The sequence below is a fragment of the Rhizomucor pusillus genome (assembly GCF_041956525.1).
Source record: "Rhizomucor pusillus strain CBS 183.67 unplaced genomic scaffold VTP01scaffold_5, whole genome shotgun sequence".
Lineage (NCBI taxonomy): Eukaryota > Fungi > Mucoromycota > Mucoromycetes > Mucorales > Lichtheimiaceae > Rhizomucor > Rhizomucor pusillus.
The window spans coordinates 587,602-608,953 of NW_027192147.1; the positions used below are offsets into that span (position 1 = coordinate 587,602).

The following is a 21,352-nucleotide window of genomic DNA, read 5'->3' on the forward strand; positions in this document are numbered from 1 at the left end:
GGAACTAGCCTAGCAGCAGCAAAGAACACAAAGAAAATCAATGTGGTGACCAGCAGCAGCAGCAGCTGAATAATTCAGGTACAGAGCAGTCTACCCCTGGTCCGATGCACGGCTGCTTCGTGAATTCGAGAAAGCACGCTCTTGCAACCAGAGAAAAGGCGAAGGTAGTAGCGAGGCACACTCAGAGCCCGTGCTACCCATTACTCGGTGTAACATGAACTTGTCGTGACCCTGATTGCTACACACTGTTTTGTCGCTTGCCTTTGAGCCTCGTTGACAAACAAAGAAGCAAGTTTGCCGGCGATATTTTCATACACAGCACAACATAATCATGATCTTGATATATTTCTCTTTACAGTGCAAACAAAGAATACCCAATTTAGGTTCGATGTTGTCAGCTTTTCCCAAGCTGGGTAGATATTCGGAGACACAAAAGGACAGCACCATTGTTGTTTGGCGGGCACGGTGCGCTTTGGTGTTCCCTTTCAACTTGCTCTCTCTCTTACTCTCTCCGAGAAACTTTTGGGATTAGACTGAAAAAAAGCCCTCTTGGTCTCCCCGTGCCTTTTTTCCCTTCCTTTTCCTTCTTTCCTCTTTGCTCTGGCCATGTACTAACCGATTAGACCCTATATCCCAGTGGCGTCTCCTTAATCTTTTCTTTTTATTAACATCATTGTCATCAGATTTACCACGTAACACTCCATTCCTTTGGATCGCAAATGTCTTCTGATATTATACCGGGTGCTGAGCCAGAGGATTTGTTCTTTGAGCTGCAGACACTCTTGGATACCTTTTGTTCAGATGCTCAGCAAAAATTCTGCATTGAACAGCATGTCGCTAGCGAGCAGCAGTTGCAGCGAATAAAGCAGACGATCAATCTAGTACGCACCGTCGCACCGGATTTGGACCTGATACGCAATCCCAACAGCGCTAGCATCCGCCATTCCTTGACACTTGCCTGTGTTGAGATGCTAGACTGCTACCAGGCCGTGTGCCATCAGCGCCGAGTGCGAGCAATGCGGGAGGGTATGGCCCAACAACTTACGGCCGAGTGGCAGGAGCTCAGCCAATCCTTTGAATCAAAGGCCAAGGAGCAATCCAACCTGGTTTCCTTATTTGACAATCTGAACGGTCTACAGAAAGCATGGAAGAAGCCTCGCCAGGTGGAACGGATAATGACATCGATTCTCGCAACATCCGAACTTCGAGCAGGCGCCTACGTTGTGGCAGTAGATCGGCAAAACTATAGCCAGCTCGGACTGAAACGCAAAGCCATTGGATCACGGCAAATTGTATTTGAATGCAGTCGAGTCACCAGGGGTGAGCAGATGGAGACCATACAAGGAATATGCGAGCGGTTTGCTGCTATATTTGCCCAAAACGCGCACCACAACCTCTCGCAGATTGATCTTCAGGTACGCCTTGCACAGCCGTTCGGCTTGGCAAAACGACTGCGCCAGTTGCAAGAGCAAGTCTACTTGCCCTTGGATTATTCTCAACACGAGGCGGCTGCTGCTGCCGCTGCTAGTGCTGCAGTGATCGATATCGACAATGTCCTCCTTCAACACGATAATCTGAGTAGCATCATTTTGGAAGGAGGGGGGAATAACCCAGCAGACCACCATCAACAACAACCACCACCTCCGCCGCCTCCCAACGCTGTCCCACCATTTCGGTTTTCTGGCACCGTCGAACCGTCGCTCTGGTACCCCCAAGACGAAGAAGGTGGTATTCAAAGTGTGCCCACGCCATCTTTTGTCCCTTCGCCGTGGGAATGGCCTGATCTTCTCAAGGTGCGACATCCCTACTATCCCGTTCTATTTGGCCTATTCAAGAAGAAACGAAGACGGCGACGTGTGCCCGTCATGGTCCGCCTCAGGGGCATATTCTCGGCTAAACCGCGGCAGGAAAGTGACCAGCAGGACGGTGAAGACGAACCTGACATTACGTTTGCAAGCGTATCCGTGCCTGATCTCTGTCGGCATTTCTGCAGAGCGGGGCGCAGGTTCTACGAGGATGTCACAATCAACGCCCGCCTTAAACACAGTCAGGATAGCCAGCTGTTGCAGGAAATTGGCCGCGATCTTGTCAATACTTACTCTGCCATCCAGTTGGAAGCATCCAGAGCTGTCGTCCATCGCATCCTGTCCATACTGCACGATTTGTCCATGTACGAGGAAAACATGCAAAGCACCAGTAACGACGACCCGGCGGCGGAACCATTGCACCAAGCGAGGCATAGTAATAACAACAATGAAGAACAGCATCGAAAAGGAGAAGAAGAAGAAGAAGAAGAGCAAGAAGAACTACGGAATGTAACTGGCTGAGCCATAATTCCTGGAAACAGATAATGTTTATTATTCCCTACGCACCACCTTTTTTCCCTTCATTATACTACTAGTTTTGCCATATATTGCTACTGTAACAGATTGCACCTCCTTTTTTAGCATCATTTATTTTAACTTAGAAGAAGAAAGACCATTCGTTTTTGCTTGTACGTTCACAGTTATTACAAAATGGATCTCATTTATCGTCAAACTTGTTATTTGGGAAGATTAACTCCTTCTGCTTGGTTTGGATGATCTGCATATAAATGCTAGCATAGTCATACACATATGAATAGATGAAAGATATGCAATCGCAGAAATTTTTTCTTCTGACATCTCTTATTGGAGATAACAGTGACTCCCTGCCGCTGCAGTGCTGACCGAAATTTGAGACATCAGTTTTTGGAAATTAATCTTCCATGCTTCGTTGCCTTCAAGCAAGATCTAGTTTTAAACGTTGCCTGACTCTTACAATACAATGTGCAAATTGAATCGGGATTTCGAATTCTCGTAGCTATATTTTCAACAAGTTCGCAAGGCGGATGAAGTTGATTGGAATGACTTTAACGTCTTTCCTTCAAGCTTTTATTGCAAATTCGAGTAAACCGTTGCCATCCTTAGACTTAAGGGCCATGGGTGGGTGCAGGGTTCATGCGTCTCTTGCCGCCAAATGCGGTGGTAACGTTGACGAAACGGCGGCTAAAGGAGATAGGAATGAGTATCAGAGCCCTGATTAATTTCCATGGTAACCAACCGTTACCATGGAAACAACGACAACTACTTACTTGTAGACCTGTCTCTTCTTTGCACGGCCGGTCTTGGCCTTCTTCTTTTCTTGCTTGGCAACCTTGGGGGTTTGCGACTTGACTTTACCGGCACGAGCCAAACCTACAATGTGCAACAAGGAGAGGGACGATGGTTAATTCAAACGTTGAAAAGTAGCAAATGTGCGCTCGTATACAGACTTCCGTGGACTTTGCCCTAAATAAAGTGGTGGTGCGTGAGTAAATCCGGTTCAGTGAAATTAGACCCTAAACCTCCACCCAAAAGGATCCGCATTCATCGTTTTCAGAATTCCTTTTTGTCCATCCCTCCAGCGCGCACTTTTCTGCATCCATCCATTCATCCATCTTCATCCATCATCATCCTTCTTCATCTCTCTCTGGCTGTCATTTGTCCACATCCACATTGTAGCTGCATCGGCAAAATTGTACATACCATGTTTAAACGATTCGAAAATGAAAGAGGGAGATTTAGGGCAGTGGGGCCAAAGACGAAACTTGACCTGCCCGAATTCAGAGCCCGAACCTTCCCAGTTTGGACAATGGTTGTGACGCGCTTTTTGTGGTTGTAAGTTTCCATTGAGCTTCTCAGTACACCTACGGATGGGGATTTAATGCATATATTTGGTGCATCGCAATGTAATTTTATAGATAGCTTTTGTAAATCCTGGAGCAAAGATCGCGAATGCAACAAAAGCACAGCAAAATGGCATTTGTGCTACCAGCCATGCATGGCAATTTGACCTTCAATTGTTTGCTTTAGCAGACAAACACTAGGAGTAGCCTGCATGCTGGGCAGAGATATAGCTCGCAGCTCTTGCATACATGAAATATCTAAATAATTTTTTACTATACAATATATAACAGCAATTTCCTTTGTCCTTTATCGAGGACTTACGAAGTCGACTCCAGCTGTTCTTAACAACGAGCTTATACTGTGTGAAAAAGTATGTTTTTATGCTCCCCCGCCCTGAAAAATATCGGATCATCTCGATCATATTTTTGAAAATATTTGCAATATTTCGGTTGCCGGTTCCTGATGCTTTGCTGTAGATAGATATTCTGGCCTTCCTTACCTTGAGTAGCCTGGCACGCTCATTATGATCAGCATATGGAAGGTGTGCTACCAAGAAAGTATGTAGCTTTTGCCAATGAGAACGAAACGAAAGGAGTATCAGGATCGTTCACTTTTAAAATGTTGCTCATTGATTGTTTGTATGCTTGAGATACATTCAGCAACCCAAGGCCGGAAACACCTTAAAGACAACCATTTCCTCAAGTGAGACATGCTTAACTGCATCGCTGGCGAGTTTATTTGTATGAGCACCAATAAAAAAGGTGGATGCTCCATTTCAGTGATGATTGCACCCACTCACGGCCCTTAACTCTAATAACGTCAACGGTTTATTCGAGTCTTGAGTAGAAGTTTGAAGAAAGACGCAATGTCATTCGAGCCGAGTATCGTCGACTTTTAAACGGGTTTGGATCCACAGTATAAGTCCCAGATTATACCTCGACCACAGAGTATCCAAATAAGGCGTGTGAAAGGGAACAAAGTGTCTACACACACAATGGATGCTGGTAGTTGGTCTTGCCAAAGTGGTCATGAGGAAATACTGGCAACACCTGCCATAGATGCGGCGTTTGAAATGGAAAGGCACAAGTTGCAATTGTTGGTCGCTTCCTGTTTTCCCTCGTACATGTACGGATGCGCCTAGAAGAACGTGACTCAATTTCCGGACTTCTTGTACGTATGGGGAAATATTGTCTTAGGTACCACATGGTATATCTATAGTACAAGTTGTCACGCGAACGGAGGCGTTGGTTCTCTACTTTTGATTAAAAGCTAATATTACGTGCTTGCAACTACGTTGATGCATGTAGGATTGTTACACTGTATGTAGCTGTAGCTACAGTGATGATGGTCACGTTGCAGACAAGGTGACGATGTATATCATTGGTTCTTTGCAAGATTTGGCTTTTCGATGCTGTGGTACATGACGCTTTTAAGCCGATTATCTGTATCTGGGAAGCAAATCTTATTTGAAATTATAGATAGGCGATCCTCTCACAGATATAAATGTACACATTTACCGTCAAAAAGAGCGTGTGAATCTAAAAGCGCAGTAAATATCTTTATCAGGACGAGATCAATATCTATTCCGGTTCGGTTATCCTGATGTTACTCAGAAGAAGAAATGTTGATTATTGATTGCAGAGTTACCCAGGCCCGACCCGCCACGCCTACCTCTAGTATTCCCGTCACTGACAAACCTGGAAAGTTGCATGACAGGATCAGAGATAAGGTTCTACTTCCAAAACGATAATGATGAGGATGTTACCTAACAAACATTGCCGCACAAAACACGATATCTTGTAAAGAAAAAAGGAGGTTCTCAGATATGAAAATATGCGATCTATCACCATCTAGTCAGTAACCACAATACACCAACAATAGCGGGAGGATCCACCTGCGAATACGAATGCACACATGATATGGATCCTTGCGGAGTCGTGGGAAAGCTGCAGATTGCGGCCATTTAAAATGCACTAGCATTCGCAACTGGTAAAGCCCCTTGCTTCCCTCTTTTCTTGACTTTTTCAGTATGAAGTGCACTTCAAGCAAGCAAGCTATTGAATACGAGCATGGGCACAGTGCCCACAAGTAAGATCTATATCTACTCTTCCAAATGCAGCAGCACCAAGTATCGTCCTAATATGTATTCATGCAGCTACCATCCTCTGCCTGCCGTCTTTGCGAAAGCCCAAGGCGTCTGGGTGTGGGATCCAGAGGGTAACAAGTATATGGATTTCTTGTCTGCCTACTCTGCCGTGAATCAAGGACACTGCCACCCCAAGATCGTAAAGGCTTTGTGTGATCAGGCTCAAACTTTGACTCTTTCCTCCCGAGCATTCTACAATGACGTGTTCGGCGCGTTTGCCAAATACGTCACGGAGTATTTTGGCTACGACATGGTTCTCCCGATGAACACCGGCGCTGAAGCTGTCGAGACGGCGATCAAGCTTGCGCGCAGATGGGGTTACGTCAAGAAGGGCATTCCGGAGAACCAAGCTATTGTCCTAAGCTGCGAGAACAACTTCCACGGCCGTACTACGGGTGTCATCAGCATGAGTACTGATCCAGAATCCTACGGTGGATTCGGTCCTTACTTGCCTCTCGTTGGTCCCAACTGCGACGGTAAAAAGATTAGATACAACAATGTACAGGACCTTGCGGAAGTGCTGGAGACCCACGGAGATCGCGTGGCGGCTTTCCTCGTGGAACCTATCCAAGGCGAGGCTGGGTAAGGAGAGGAAAAAAAGCCAAATGCATGAACTCGGCGCAGAAAATCAGATATGGCAGGAACTCTTAACATGATTTGTGTTCTAGAATTATGGTTCCTGACGAGGGCTACTTGAAGCAGTGCTACGAGTTATGCAAGAAGCACAATGTTCTTTTTATTGCTGATGAAATTCAAACTGGACTGGGACGCACCGGCAAAATGCTATGCTCGGAACACGATAACTTCCGCCCTGACGTTGTTCTCCTGGGTAAAGCTCTTTCAGGAGGCGTATACCCTGTATCTGCCGTTTTGGCAGACCGCGACATTATGCTCTGTATCAAGCCAGGCGAGCACGGATCAACATATGGCGGCAACCCGCTCGGATGCGCTGCTGCCATAGCTGCTTTGCAGGTCATCAAGGATGAAGATCTAGTTGCCAAATCAGACAAGCTGGGAGAGATATTCCGCGAAGCATTGCGAAAGATCAAAAGCCCCATGCTGCAAACTGGTACGTAAACATCCAGAAGCGAGCGGTATTCAAAAGTTAGCTCAACCTTATCTAATCTTGGACTAACTTAGTACGCGGCCGCGGTCTCTTGAATGCTATCGTTATTGATGAGAGCAAATCGGATAAGACAGCCTGGGAGGTGTGCCTTGTTCTTAAATCCCGTGGACTGTTAGCAAAGCCCACACACGTCAACATTATTCGATTGGCACCTCCGTTGGTGATTACAGAGCATGAATTGTTGGAGGGAGCAAGGATTATTGAGGAGACATTGAATGATATTGTGAATATGAAGAAGGAAGATATTCAGGCTATCGAGTCGCTCCAGTGAAACCAACAACGAATAAAATATCGATCGCTGTATACCTTTCGGAAAGGAAGCTGCGTTGGGACCGACCAGAAATGGGAAACTCCGATATCTTTACTAGCGGAAAAGGATGTTCTTGCTGACCACAATCCATGGTAGGCATGTGAATAGATTTTCAAAAGACACAGGATGATGATTCGACACCGTCGACTACGACAGAGCGAATGATGTAGCGTATTTGTTGCCAAAAGGGCTATGCTGGCACACTCAATTTCCTTCGCAGCCTGAAAAGTTTGTTCGGTTTTGAGTTTGAACGATTGGCTAGGTTGCTCGGGCATTTGATCTTCCAGTCAATCGAACAAAGTTTTACTGGAAGGACGAAGCAAGCAATTTGTTTGGTGAAGGTGAAAGAAGCGAAAGGTTTCTCCGAGAAAGCTCGATGGAAATGTATGCTTCTGACGAAATATCGGAAAGCGATAACACTTTTACCAGGTGTAATTGAGTAAACAGTAGTCGTCACGGGAGCTTGCGAAAACGTGGATGAAGAAAAAAGGGAAAGAGGATGGCACAAACGAGCCATTCAGGGGTAAGTGATTTTCAAGTCTTTGCTGGTGCTGCCCGGAAGAATCCGTGAGGGCCAGATCTGTCTTGGACGAAAAAAATTTTTTCTCTTGCCGCTGTATAAAAGATGCAGCTTTCCGCCGGCTCGATGTTCCTCCCTTTTTCTTCCTACCCCACTCCTTCGTAATGGCCGGTGAAAAGTCCCAAAACCAGTTCGTCATTGTAAGTCGCCCTATCATCAGCAATAAGATATGTTGCAGTGCAGCGAGAAACTCAACTGGTTGCTTGTCATCAGGACTTCCTTATGGGTGGTGTTTCCGCCGCCGTCTCCAAGACTGCTGCTGCCCCCATCGAGCGTATCAAGCTCTTGATCCAAAACCAGGACGAAATGATCAAGCAGGGCCGTCTTGCTACCCCCTACAAGGGTATTGGCGACTGCTTTGCCCGTACCATGAAGGATGAAGGTCTCATCTCCTTCTGGCGTGGTAACACTGCCAACATCATCCGTTACTTCCCCACCCAGGCCTTGAACTTCGCCTTCAAGGACAAGTTCAAGCGCATGTTCAACAAGGACAAGAACAAGGACGGTTACTGGGCCTGGTTTGCCGGTAACTTGGCTTCCGGTGGTGCCGCTGGTGCCTCTTCCCTCTTCTGTAAGTATAAGTTCTTGTTTTCTTGTTTTGATCGGAGAAAGGAGGGGAGCCCTGTAGTCTAATTTTAATTTGTTTTCCAGTCGTCTACTCCCTTGACTACGCTCGTACCCGTCTTGCCAACGACGCCAAGGCTGCCAAGGGCGGTGGAGAGCGCCAGTTCAACGGTCTCATTGACGTCTACCGCAAGACCCTCGCCTCCGATGGTATTGCCGGTTTGTACCGTGGTTTCACCATCTCCTGCGTTGGTATCGTCGTCTACCGTGGTTTGTACTTCGGTATGTACGACTCCCTCAAGCCCGTCCTCCCCGAGAGCCTCCAGAAGAACTTCTTGGCTTCCTTCTTGCTTGGCTGGGCTGTTACCACTGGTGCTGGTTTGGCTTCCTACCCCATCGACACTGTCCGTCGTCGTATGATGATGACCTCTGGTGCTGCCGTCAAGTACGACTCCTCTATCCACGCCTTCAAGGAGATCATTGCCAAGGAAGGTACCAAGTCTCTCTTCAAGGGTGCTGGTGCCAACATTCTCCGTGCCATTGCTGGTGCTGGTGTCTTGTCTGGTTACGATCAGCTCCAAATGCTCCTCTTCGGCAAGAAGTTCAAGTAAATACCTTACCCGCCGCCTTCTACTGCTGTATCATAGATGTTATGGAAGTTTACAACTTGAAGAGAAAAAAAAGTTATTCGAACGAGGACTTTTTTTTGTTGAATCAACAATTATCTTCGTCTCTTTCTTCCTCTTTTTGTGTGTGCGTATGTGTTTGTACCTGAAAACGACAGGGTTGACCATGTGATCCTGGCTTTATTTTAACGTCATTCGGCCCTTTTCCTTTTCCGGTTCCCAAAAATTCCTGTGAGGGATGGATGACCAGATGACTGGATACTTATCACCACTCTTTCATTTCAACTTGCTTGCTTGCTTGTTGCTATACACGCACATATGATGTATCTCGGATACACACGCATGTCATATGCTCTCCATGCATGTCCGGTCGGATTTGCGGTTTACCCCAGAAAACTATCATCTCGGGCACTGTACAACGAAGCATATTTTCCACTGCACAGCCAGTCTAGCTGCCTCGACCTTTCATGCTACATGGTAATATTCTGCAACTAACAGTGTTGCATCAGACCTTTCTTTTCATCTAGCATATACCATTCTCTGCCAGCAAGTATCGCCCCTTCGGAGACTCTTTCTGATGGTAGCACGCGTGAGTTCTTGTGGACACACACTGCATACAACATATATCTTTTCTTGCTCTTTTCATCTGAACATTAACATGTCTCATCAAGTAACAATTGTAAGTAAAGCATCTAATTGGGAACCTTTTAATAAAAATAGGCATTCTTTCAATCATAAGAAGAAAAATCATGTACTCAAAATGACGACAGATTTACAGCTGAGAATCTCAAGATATAATCAGGAGATGTTGAGTAAATATGTATACACTCCCATCATTCGTCAAGGAAGAAGAAGGCACGAAGATTGGCCTTCGGTACAGCATGCAGTGTATGTTGTCAGTAGTGCACGGAAAACTTGCAGGACTTGTGCAACCCGCTGCCGTGCACTGCGTAAATTGTTAGTAACAGACAGTGAGCAGCGAGAGAGATATGGGGTGATGATTTTTTTTTTTGCAGCGTTTTTCTACCATCCATCATCGTAATTAGATTTCGAGCGACAGGTGTAGAGAGGAGGGAGAGATAGAGAGAGGAAAGAGAGGAATCGAACCAAAAAGATATCGTGACCAGGAAAAATTGCCAGTGCTACCTACCATACCTTTTTTCCCTTCTTCACAGCTGTGTCAAGACGAGACCCTTTCTGACCGAATCGCCAAACCATACAGCGATCAATCAACTAGCCAAAAACTCACCTTATTCTCTTGCAACCCATTACTGTATCTAACTGTGTGGCATCGCATAGCATACTTATCCGTAATCTGCCAATAGCCGCCCCGCCCTTGTACCTAGATCGGCACTGTAGCTTTCGTTTCAATGACGTCCACCAGAAGGTCGAGGGCCAACAGTGAGAATTCAGCAGCTGCCAGTGTCCGGCATGGGTAAATCATATCGAATCGCTGGGAGGATCTATGCGTAAGCTGAGGAACTTGCTTGCAGGCACACGGTTCCCGAGGTGTTTCAACACTACGCATTCCCGACGACTCAGAGTAGTGCCAGCAATAGACTGGAAATCCGTTTTCTCGGCGTGGCCTCGCTGGATTTCTGCAATGCTGCGTTTTATCAAGTTTCAGAAACAGCTTCTCCTGGACAGCAGCAGGAAGATGATAGTACTAGCAAGACTGCAGCGATAGCTACTACTCCAGAGAGCTTTATGTATCTAGCAGCAGCAACTGCAGACTTGCCGCCCAAGAAGAGGAGGCGCGAACGGGTGCTTCGCCACGATGTGATATTCTGTCTGAATCCATCGGCTGTTGATGCTTCTGTCCCTGATCCTGATCTTGCATATTACATTTTCCCTCACGACGCAGTTGTTGAAGCCGTTAATGAAGCATCGCCGTTTGAGGTAAACCAACTCGATTCATTCTTTCTTTCTCTCTCCCTCTCATGTTCTCCGTTACTTGGGAGATAACACAACCATCAATTATCCAGATTATATTTTCCTTCCACGCAACAAGAAGCGAAATGTCCTCAGAAGATGATCCTGACGAGCCTCAGAAATACATGCGTCGGCGGTCGACCGAGGCAGTACTTCGGCGTTCATTGTTTGAGTCTCACGATATTGTAAGTATGAGGATAACCGGCGCCTCCCGCGGCTTGTTCCTATCCATCAAGCAGACTGTATCTGGATTTGAGACTACGTGCCGCAAGATGATGCAACTGGTAAACATCGCCCCCAAACCTTCCCAGGGCTCTTCTTTGCTCGTTTACTAAATGACAAGCGATGTATACAAATATTATAAAGATGAGGCGCCATTCAGAACAAATGGCAGATCAGAGATTCTTGGATATCATGCATACCAGCACCAGCAGCAACAGCAATATTAATCAGTTATCGGATACCCAAACGACAACAGCAACTACGGTCAGTGTCTCTAGTCATACCCATCACCACCTTCACGATAACAGTGGTGGCCATTCATGTGAAAACAACGATGACCGCGAGATGGTCCTGGATGAAGGTATTACTCGATGATCTGATTCTTACACTGCGTTCTTGCTGAAACGCTGGAAACAAAAGAACCCGCGAATGGTTTATCTGCTGAAAGCTCGTCTACCCGATCATCGGCGGCGGCAGCAGCAGCAGCAGCTGGTTTGTGCGGACCCAGCTCTTCTTCGACTCGCGGCACTGGTGGTGCGACAGCGAGCGCAGGAGTAGCAACAAATTGTAGTAGCAGCAGTGGCAGCAATGTTCGGAAATGTTTGTACTGTGGGTCAAAAAGTACACCCATGTGGCGACGAGGTCCTCAGGGTGCAGGCACCCTATGCAACGCGTGCGGCGTAAAGTGGAAACACGGAAAAATTCTCAATGGTAACAACGGTAATGCTTTTGAATATTCCAGCAACAGCGGCGGTGGCAGCAGGGAAAGAACAGTAAAGACAGAGAAAAAAGGAAGAAAAAGGGTATCCAGCGGTGGTGGGCAAAGAGCAGGGCGGCGAGTATCAAGGAGCAGCAACCGGAAATCATCCACCAAAATGACGACAGATGATGATATGGAGACGGCAACTCAAAGCTTAAGCTTGCACGATCGTGATACCAGTGAGTTTGCCGCTATTGAACCGCACAGTTTCTCCTCCTCCATTTCTGGATCGTACAGCCCCGTTGAATCTTCGCCCAGTTCATCGCCACCACCTTTATCAGCTGCGCAGGAACAACTCATTGAAAAATTCGGACTGGATGATACCTCATTCCCCTTACCAGATGCTGTTGAAGCAGCAACGGTTTTGACGCTGCTCAAACGTAGCTAATTACAACAACAACAACAACAACAACGATGTAGATCTTAAAGGCGAAGCATTTATACTCTCCTAACGTCCCCGTGATATTATCGAACAACCCGCCTGCCAAGTATATCGACGATCTATATCTTTCCTCTCTTTCCTTTGATTTTTCTATATATCCTCTGATTTCTTGGTTTTTATCTTTTTTGCGATTTTTGGCTGCCCAATGCATGCGCTTTGGAGAAGGTTGCACGAGCGACCAAATAGGGCGCTTTGTCGGGCACTGAAAGCATGCTGGATCCGTGACGATTGCCCACAACCAGAGTCTCCCTTTTGCTATAGGATTCGTTACACTGCACAACCGCTCTTTCTGCACAAACACACACTCTCTCGTCGATGCATGCCAGAGATTTAAAATACATCAAAGAAGTATGGGCAGACAACCTCGAGGAGGAAATGGCATACCTCCGCGACCTCGTAGAAGAATACCCATACCTCGCCATGGTACGCAAAAGACACTGCATAGGTTACTTTGAAGACAAGTAGAGTAATGAATGTCTTTTTCTCTGCACTGTAATGTACAGGACACAGAATTTCCGGGCGTTGTAGCGCGACCGATTGGCCAGTTTCGAACGTCGTCTGATTATCACTATCAAACGCTGCGATGCAACGTGGACTTGTTAAAGATTATACAGCTCGGCGTGACCTTTGCTGACGAACACGGCAATCTGCCGCGAAATGTATGCACCTGGCAGTTCAACTTCAAGTTCAACTTGGCGTACGTTTTGGCCGCTTTTCAATTTGTTCAAATGTGGTGATATACCTCACACCCCATTGTATCTAGGGACGATATGTACGCGCAGGACTCTATTGATTTGTTGACGAACTCTGGAATCGATTTCAAAAAGCACGAAGAGTACGGCATCGATGTGGAACACTTTGGCGAGCTGTTGATCAGCTCTGGATTCGTATTGCTGGATGATGTGAAATGGATTTCATTCCACAGGTATGAACTGCTGGAATGTACTACATGCGCTACCTTTTCTTATGCATCATCCCTAGCGGTTACGACTTTGGCTACCTCCTCAAGATCCTTACATGTTCACCCATGCCCGCCGATGAAAGTGATTTTTTTGACCTCCTTCGACTTTATTTTCCGTGCATATACGACATAAAATATTTAATGAGGAGTTGTAAAAACCTTAAAGGAGGTTTACAAGATATTGCAGATGATTTACAGGTATTTATCGCTGTGGAAACGGACATAGAGAAGCAGACAGAGAGTTATATATGCATGCTGACACACTCATAACATTGCAGGTTGCAAGGATCGGACCACAACATCAGGCCGGTAGTGATAGTTTACTGACATGCACCACATTCTTCAAAATGCGACAAATGTTCTTTGACGATCGAATTGACGATCAAAAATACCTGTAAGTAAAAAAAATATATCGGTTTAGGTATGACGAGTTACTTAGCGCTGTATTTAGTGGATACCTTTACGGACTGCGAAGTAGTCCAAACTCAATACAATCCCTAACTAATGCCACAAATAACCTGTCCCTCAACTCATCGACCGGCAGCTTATTAAGTGATGGAATGGTAAATGGAAGGACAGCAGTTGCAAATGGATCCAACAAAGCATAGTAAAGAAAAAGATAAAAAATAAAAAACATTCTTTCTAAAAAAGGTAGCACGTGCGTCCTTAGCAACGATGATGGTATTGTAAAAAAATGAATGGTTATTGTACAAAAGAGATTACAGCTTGGATTCTGCAACAAAGGAGACGCCCTTGGCAATGTTGCCCTTGAGCTCTGAGGATGCAGCCTTGAAAAGCTTTTCTTCGAATGCAGAGAGTTTACCGATAGGCAAAAACTTTTCGACGCCATTGGGACCGAGTTTGACAGGCACCGAGAAATAATCGACGTTGCCTACGACGGACTTGACGGCTTGAGCGGCAGCCTTGTCAGCATCGAGGTGGACGTATGTACATTCAACGATCTCCTTGTTCTTGTGGAGGGCAGCGTCGATGACGTTAATAGCAAAGCGAGCGCCTGCGTAGGCCATGGAAAGGGTAGCGCTGCCAGCGCCGTCCTTTGCCTTGACAACCTCGTCGCCGCCAAACTGGATACGGTGGGTGACCTTTTCGATCTGGTCCTGGGACAGTTTTCCTGTACCGGGAACTTGAGAAAGCAATGGAAGAATGGTCACACCGCTGTGTCCACCAACAACGGGCACGCGAAGCTGGCTTGGTTCGGCGCCGATCAATTCAGAGACGAACGTGGATGCACGGACAATATCGAGTGTGGTGACGCCAAAGATTCTATTGGGGGGAAAGTTGAGTCTGCAACAACAATCACGTGTATCATATGCACATGAAATATACCTTCTGGGATCATATACATTGAACTTTTTGAACACCTCGGCGACGATAGGCACCGTAGAGTTGACAGGGTTTGAAATAATGCACATGAACGCTTTGGGTGCGAATTTGGCGGCAGCGGTCGCCAGATCGCGCACAATGCCTGCATTGATCTTGAACAGGTCGTCGCGAGTCATGCCCGGTTTGCGCGGCACGCCGGCAGGAATAACGACTGTGGAACATGCGTTAGTAGAAAAAAAACCTCGACCCACAGTTCCTATGCGTGTATTGACCAACTGCAGAGTCCTTGATAGCTTCCTCGAGCTGTGCGGGTCCAACGTGGCCAGTGACCTTGGATTTTGTATTGATATGGCTATTGATAACAGCAAAAGTGTCAATGATACTCGCCCGCCCGCGCGACCCGCTCGCCTGGTAGCTTTTATGCAATATTTACCTCAAGTCAGCAGCGACGCCTGGGGTGTTGACGATATCGTAAAGCGACAAATGCGTGATAAGCTCGGATTGCTTCAGAAGCAGCGAGAGAGGCTGGCCGATACCACCAGCAGCACCGCACACACAGACTTTGACCATGGCTTTAATAATAATATTGTTTCTAGTAGTAGAACAAAAGAAAAAAGGAAGAGTAAGGGAATTTCGGCTTTGTCAAAGGCTATTACCAAGAAATCGACTCCGCTGGCCCAGGTGGGAACGTGGAGACGACCACGACATGTGAATGAATGAACGAACGGACTTTGTCTGCTGAACCTCTCAATCGCTACTGATACAGAGGATTACTTTCCGGATATAGCCGGTCCACAGTTTAATGTGTTTTTATCTCTCTTTCAATAGAGTAGTAGTATAAAACATGTAGGAAACAAGTATGGGGGTTGGGTGGAGGAGCTTCTAATCCAAAAGATCGACGGCACCTGCAACACGAAAATAAGGTTGTTAGAGTTACAATGCAAACCAAAACCATTCACATTGTACCTTGTAATATAAGAGATCCCATCATGACAGAAAGCAAAACAATGGCATCCAAACTTGCGAATGGCAATGCACACATGGACCACAGCACGACGGCGTTGAGGATACGCGAACCGATAATAATCTTGCCATAGATATCTAAATGATCGCAAACGTTAGAAAAAGATCAAAAACGAGCAGTTGCTGCGATGTACGAACCGGTAATCTTGGTGTTGAGCAGTTTGATGAGCGAGTTGAGTACAAGAATCAGACCACCACAGATTAAAAAGGTCTTGTAGACAAACACTTTTTCTGCGTCTGTCAGGCTCATGTCTTCCTCTGCCGACGCAGCCCGCCGAACAAGATGGTGGCCGCTGCTATTTCCTCCGGTGCTGCTATCTAAATAATGTTCACTGCTGCTGCTCGTGCCAAGCAACTGGTGCATAGCTCCCAGAGCAAAGCTGCTGAGTGCATACTGGCAGTATGTAAGATATCCGCCGCTGCTCGCATACGATCTGAACGGTGTGTGTCCTTGCCGCGCTGTTGTTTGCAGAGCCATCATTGGGTTGTAGTCGTCTTTGGGAGTTGGATATACAGATTCGATGGCGCGTTTAGCGAGTTTGTGAGCTGCTGCTGCTGATTCAGATGACGATGAAGATCCAGTCGACTCTGCTGAGCTGCCGCTACCGGTTTCGTGCGATGCTTCACCGGATGCGGCTGCGGTGCCACCGCTTTCATGCGACCCTTCAGCGGACGCACTTTCGGTGCTGGTATATGGAATCGTTCCGTTCTCTTCCATTTGTTGTTTGTAAACTTTTAGGCTGCAGTTGGAGAGGGGGGAGATAACCGTTAGTCTTTTGGAGCAAAAACTGACGACAAGAAAAGTGACTTACGTATCAATAAGTGCAATACCAAACGCAACTTGGCAAAGATGGAGGGGGAAATGCAGATATGTCCAAATTTGATGATGTTTGTTGTGAAGAAAGACCTGTTAAATGTCTTAGTCACTCATTCGTCCTTATGCTACCAATCGTCTTTAACTGACCTCTTTGTTGAAATCTTCAAAGTACATGAAAAAGAATCCAAAAATAATAACCACGGCCATAAAGTTCGGCAACCTGTGTCGTTTTTGATATTATTAGATAATAGGATCAAAAGTACAACGCTATTAGTTAGAACTTACATGATCAAGATCTGCGTTCCTGACAGTGCCACCAGGTTGATGAGACCGATCAGGTTCTCGCCAAGAACGATCAGCGTCAAAAGACCCAGACGTTCGGCGAGGTTACTGGCTGCCCAGGAAAGCGCCTTGTCGCCACGACTGATGACATTGACGAGCACTTCAGCCAAGATACCGAGGTACCACAGAATGCGGTGCGTTTCTTGATCAATGATGGCCAGGGATGCACCCCACAGCGCCATCGAAACCAGGTTTGCACCGACGTAAAAGGACAAGGCGATGCGTGATTTGGAGCGTGCCATCAATGCAACAATCAGGACTGAAACAAGTTGTTAGAAACTGGCTAAAGTTTGTTGTTCTATTTCCACCGTCAACTAACCGATGCCATATTCAATCGCCAGCACAGCCTTCAATGCAATGTATCCAAGTACATACGCAGGTGAGTTCAAGAAATGGTCGGTTGTGCCTGCCATAGCAACTGTGTGATAATCGCCATTATCAGTAATGTTCCACACGAGACCCAGCAAGGGCAGGGTTGGGGTTACACTTACTGACACCGCACATTTCGATCAGTTTCCAAATGTGGTGTACGACGTCGTCCCTGCAAATAGAGAAATGGTTGAGTAACCGAAGATCATTTTTCCAGCGAATGGTAGAACGTACGTGTCAAATCGGGCAGTGTACCTATATAAGAATAATAAAGTGAGTTTTTATTGTCTTGTATATGTGCGCTGCGCTGAATATTAACTTACAATGAGCTCGCACACCATGCCCACCACGTAATAACGAACCACGAAGCATACGTGCCCAGAGACGCCCAGTCCTTGATAACATGGCTGTGCGTAAACTCGGTGAGGGTCGCGACGTAAAATAGATCGTAAAACAGTTCTAGCCAGGAGGCCGCTTTTTCTTGGCCAATATCGGCACTTAAATCAGGCTCTGGATGCCTGGTAGGGTGATGATGATCAATTTTTAGATACGGTGTGTGCCACCTTCCGGTTTAAGACAAGCAAGGGACTTACTGGAAGAATGGTCTGCGGGTTGCTTCGGGGGGCAGGTGATGTTCGAGATGGACCTGCGAGCGAGGTTTGAATTCGACGTATACATTCTCGTTGAACTCTATGGTGTGGTTGTCAGGGTTGTGTTCGAGGTGCGGGTCGTGGTGATGGTGATGGTGATGGTGATGCGCGTCAGAAGAGTGCCGGAGGATATCGGATTTGTGATGATGGATTTTGATGGAAAATTCGCGCTTTGTCTTGTACAAGAAGGCTGTCAGACCGTCGGTGTCGTGAACGCCATTGAACTGAATCCGTTCCTGCGGTGTCAGTTTGATCTAAAAAGCGGGACGACGAGAGAAAAAAAAGAAATTAAGCAGATAATTCGGGGGGAATGCGTTTGTGTCACACACCTTTTTTGCGAATTCTTCTGCTGTTTGATGATCCAGCACGAAACTTTGGTTGCCTCTCAGCTGTCGAAAGTGGACCACTGCGGGTGTGCGATTGTTGTTGTTAGCAATATTGATCTCTTTCTTCGGGCAAAGTAATTAACTTACCGAGTACATAGCTTTCTTGATCGTCGTCGGCGGGTGGCATGCTGGGGAGTGCGCCGGTTAATTAATAAAAATATAACGCAAGCGGCGCATGGTCTTGATTGATCCCTTTACCTGTGAGGGACACCCATTTTCTCTTCTTCATCCCAAGCCTCGACTTTCTGCTGATACAGTGAGCGGCGCTGCTTGTGTGCCTGGTATTGCTGGAAAGGATGGCTAATAACATCGCCAAATGTTTCGTCTCCGTGGTGGTATTTCGGCCGCTCTCCGAGACTTTGTCGGTTGAGATCAATCTGCTGCATCTCGAGATCGTTTTGCTCCTGCTCCTGCTCCTGCTCCCGCGTCTCGCTGCGGTTCAGTGCTAAGAACTCTTCGTCGTCGTCGCTGCTGTCACGCGTATTCGACCGTCGCGGAGGGCGGTACCCTCGCACGCCGCCACGCATGGTAGGTCCTCGTCGTATTGAGCGCATAGCAGAGCGTTGAGACATGGCTATAGGGTTATGAGGTAGGGGATAAGGGAATGTACGGAAGAAGGAAAAGTAGCAGCAAGCAGATGAAGAGAGAGAAAGAGAGAGAGATAAAAAAAGAAGAAGAAATGGTGGTGGCCCCCGGATCTTGCTTTGATGACCTGTCGTCGACCCACTTGGTGCTGTCCTGTCTGTATCTCTATCTGTCTCTCTCCCCTCGTCCGACCCCCCCTAATTTCCTTTTTTTTTGTGGTCCCATTGTTGGGTCCATCCAGATCAGCCAGCAGTGATTTGTGATTACCGGATATGGCTAAGAGTCACGTCCGCTCCGCACTCTGTTTTGCTACAAAAGTCTTAGTAGGGAGTATAAAGCATATTTTTCTTTTCGATGATCCTATGGCGCCGCCGCTCGTCGTCGTCGCTGCGGTTTTTTGCCCGCGCTGCTGCTGCTGCTGCGATGGCGGTATTTGCACTACTTGGGCTTAGACTTTTTGTTTGCGCCACGTGAATGGTAAAGCAGAAGGCATATTCCGCCCCGAGTCATTAATTTTTTGTTGCTGCTGATTGCAACACCAATTCTGGTGTTTAGACTGTGGTGCATAAAACAAGCTAGAGAGGGGATCGACCAGCACGTATATACCAAAATGCGTGCGACCTCTGTGTGAGTTTAAACTTTACAGCTTTCACGTATGTATCTGAACCTTTTTCCGCGAATATGTACATCCTTTATCATTTCCCCCGCGCAACGCTTTAGATGTTTATCATTAATGGGTCGATCGGTACGCAGACAAACGTAGAAATGGAAGGCCTACATGCCAGTATCAATCATCAAAGTGAGGCAGTAAAAGAAATAATTTACTTTTGAAAGCAGCAGCCCTTTGCTTTTGCTCACTTGATTTAGGAATAACCGATGCAGGGATCAAAGCTTCAATTTACTCCTAGCTTTTGTGTTTACGAGGCATACAGTAAAGATGCATTTCAGATGGTCCTTTGCCCCTTCCTTGTCTGCCTTTTAGTCTGGAGAATCATGTTATATTAGTTATGCTCAAGTTGATGTGGAATATTCAACGTGGTGCCTCGCATAATTTGCAAGGCCATTTTCTTGAGTGCACGTCATAAACTTCTCGCGATTCCATAGTACGTACTGTTGTAGAAATTAAGGAAGCCGCAAACGAATCCATTATTGGCGAGTATACTTGCAAGTTCGCAATGCCTGTATGCTGTTATCCCGAGTATCCTTATTTATGATAGCATTACATCAGATCCTTGTAGAATCTGTTCATTTAATTTAATTTTAAAGCCTAAACGTGCCAAGATCGTGTAATTACAGTATGAGCATGTTACCATGTATGGACTAGAACTTTTGGAATCATAGATACTAACGTTTCCGTACCTTCTGGTTTATTTGTATACGTCGGTCGCGATACATACAAAAATACACCAAGGTTGACAAGACCAATTTAATCAAACGAGTGGATGGACTAATAGACGTCCTATGCAAATGAAAGAATGTCATAGTTTCATGCCAAGCCTTCTGCTATAGGTTTGATTTCGTTCGATGCACATAATACGTCAACAAACGCAAGATTGCAAGGGTTTACTGTTTGGGCTAATTTGAGGCAAATTTCATGCGAGTTTTAGGATATTTATGCTTGCTTCACTGCTTGTACTTTTTCTACCCACGCGAATCTTTTACGCACCAACATCAACATGGAGAATATGGAACATCGCCGAGTGGAGCAAAAGAATCAGGATACACAGACCAGCTGCGACAAGAAGATCGAGGACCTCTACCACTTGATTGAGGGTATCCGCTGCTGCATGATGACGACCCGCTGTCCGAAAACTGGACGACTTGTCAGCCGCTGCATGGCACCTCACCATGCAAGTATAATACTAGAAACATCTTTCAAACCATGTAAATATAACTCCTTTATGTAGCCGGACGAGCACACACCCGCCGATCTCTGGTTCTTTGCCAATAATGCGAGCCACAAGTTTGAGGAACTCGAAGCGGATCCAAACGTAAACCTCGCCTTTTGCAAAGAATCCACTTCAGAGTGGATCAGCGTTTCTGGAAAAGCCAAGGTCGTTAATGATCGTGAAAAAATCAAACAACTTTACAAGCCAACTATCAAGGTATGTATGCAGACCGCAACTGCTAAGATAGTTTTAATGGTCTTAACAGTGAGGGGTGTTTTTAGCCATGGTTTGGTGACTTGAAGGATGGTGTGCATGACGGTGGACCAAATGACCCTCGTGTGTCCCTCATCTTTGTCGAAGCCGAGACAGTGCATTACTCCAAAAAGGATACTCCCACCCCAGTGCAAATCTGGAACATCGCCAAGGGTATCATCACTGGCGAACCTCGCAAGGTCTCAGCAGACCGCAATCTTGATACTCAAGAGCTGCAGCATGCAAGAGAAGTCAATCAATTGGAAGATAACGTAGTTGCATAAAAAAAGAAATATGTATATAAAAATGGTTTATACTCGATTGCAGAAAAAACAAACGA

At 46.3% G+C, this 21,352-nt stretch overlaps 9 protein-coding genes across 9 annotated transcripts; 6 read left to right on the forward strand and 3 right to left on the reverse strand.

Moving 5' to 3' along the window:
* Positions 1-719: 719 nt before the first annotated feature.
* Positions 720-2,327, forward strand: VTP01DRAFT_8367 (uncharacterized protein; the record flags this gene model as incomplete). The annotated part of the gene is made up of 1 exon (XM_069387480.1): positions 720-2,327. The coding sequence occupies one exon, from the start codon at positions 720-722 to the stop codon at positions 2,325-2,327; it is 1,608 nt and encodes a 535-aa protein (XP_069241245.1).
* Positions 2,328-2,950: 623 nt separating this feature from the next.
* VTP01DRAFT_8368 (40S ribosomal eS30 domain-containing protein) lies at positions 2,951-3,689 on the reverse strand (the record flags this gene model as incomplete). The annotated part of the gene is made up of 4 exons (XM_069387481.1): positions 2,951-3,026; positions 3,113-3,215; positions 3,293-3,308; positions 3,546-3,689. 4 exons carry the CDS (start codon positions 3,687-3,689, stop codon positions 2,951-2,953), a joined length of 339 nt encoding a protein of 112 aa, XP_069241246.1.
* A 2,026-nt stretch (positions 3,690-5,715) lies between these two features.
* On the forward strand, positions 5,716-7,229 carry VTP01DRAFT_8369 (uncharacterized protein; the record flags this gene model as incomplete). Its single annotated transcript, XM_069387482.1, has 4 exons — positions 5,716-5,774; positions 5,842-6,414; positions 6,501-6,901; positions 6,973-7,229. 4 exons carry the CDS (start codon positions 5,716-5,718, stop codon positions 7,227-7,229), a joined length of 1,290 nt encoding a protein of 429 aa, XP_069241247.1.
* Positions 7,230-7,952: 723 nt separating this feature from the next.
* Positions 7,953-9,023, forward strand: VTP01DRAFT_8370 (uncharacterized protein; the record flags this gene model as incomplete). Its single annotated transcript, XM_069387484.1, has 3 exons — positions 7,953-7,988; positions 8,062-8,419; positions 8,500-9,023. The coding sequence occupies 3 exons, from the start codon at positions 7,953-7,955 to the stop codon at positions 9,021-9,023; spliced, it is 918 nt and encodes a 305-aa protein (XP_069241248.1).
* A 1,385-nt stretch (positions 9,024-10,408) lies between these two features.
* On the forward strand, positions 10,409-12,340 carry VTP01DRAFT_8371 (uncharacterized protein; the record flags this gene model as incomplete). Its single annotated transcript, XM_069387485.1, has 5 exons — positions 10,409-10,473; positions 10,532-10,937; positions 11,024-11,254; positions 11,337-11,553; positions 11,613-12,340. The coding sequence occupies 5 exons, from the start codon at positions 10,409-10,411 to the stop codon at positions 12,338-12,340; spliced, it is 1,647 nt and encodes a 548-aa protein (XP_069241249.1).
* Positions 12,341-12,709: 369 nt separating this feature from the next.
* On the forward strand, positions 12,710-13,963 carry VTP01DRAFT_8372 (uncharacterized protein; the record flags this gene model as incomplete). Its single annotated transcript, XM_069387486.1, has 6 exons — positions 12,710-12,817; positions 12,898-13,091; positions 13,158-13,319; positions 13,376-13,553; positions 13,634-13,749; positions 13,807-13,963. 6 exons carry the CDS (start codon positions 12,710-12,712, stop codon positions 13,961-13,963), a joined length of 915 nt encoding a protein of 304 aa, XP_069241250.1.
* A 111-nt stretch (positions 13,964-14,074) lies between these two features.
* Positions 14,075-15,269, reverse strand: VTP01DRAFT_8373 (uncharacterized protein; the record flags this gene model as incomplete). The annotated part of the gene is made up of 4 exons (XM_069387487.1): positions 14,075-14,639; positions 14,703-14,910; positions 14,972-15,051; positions 15,133-15,269. 4 exons carry the CDS (start codon positions 15,267-15,269, stop codon positions 14,075-14,077), a joined length of 990 nt encoding a protein of 329 aa, XP_069241251.1.
* Positions 15,270-15,581: 312 nt separating this feature from the next.
* VTP01DRAFT_8374 (uncharacterized protein) lies at positions 15,582-18,858 on the reverse strand (the record flags this gene model as incomplete). Its single annotated transcript, XM_069387488.1, has 14 exons — positions 15,582-15,604; positions 15,666-15,800; positions 15,861-16,462; positions 16,535-16,629; positions 16,687-16,759; positions 16,825-17,140; positions 17,201-17,299; positions 17,373-17,422; positions 17,485-17,505; positions 17,574-17,768; positions 17,844-18,154; positions 18,230-18,306; positions 18,374-18,414; positions 18,485-18,858. The coding sequence occupies 14 exons, from the start codon at positions 18,856-18,858 to the stop codon at positions 15,582-15,584; spliced, it is 2,412 nt and encodes an 803-aa protein (XP_069241252.1).
* Positions 18,859-20,547: 1,689 nt separating this feature from the next.
* Positions 20,548-21,296, forward strand: VTP01DRAFT_8375 (uncharacterized protein; the record flags this gene model as incomplete). The annotated part of the gene is made up of 3 exons (XM_069387489.1): positions 20,548-20,721; positions 20,779-20,976; positions 21,042-21,296. The coding sequence occupies 3 exons, from the start codon at positions 20,548-20,550 to the stop codon at positions 21,294-21,296; spliced, it is 627 nt and encodes a 208-aa protein (XP_069241253.1).
* Between the last annotated feature and the right edge of the window lie 56 nt (positions 21,297-21,352).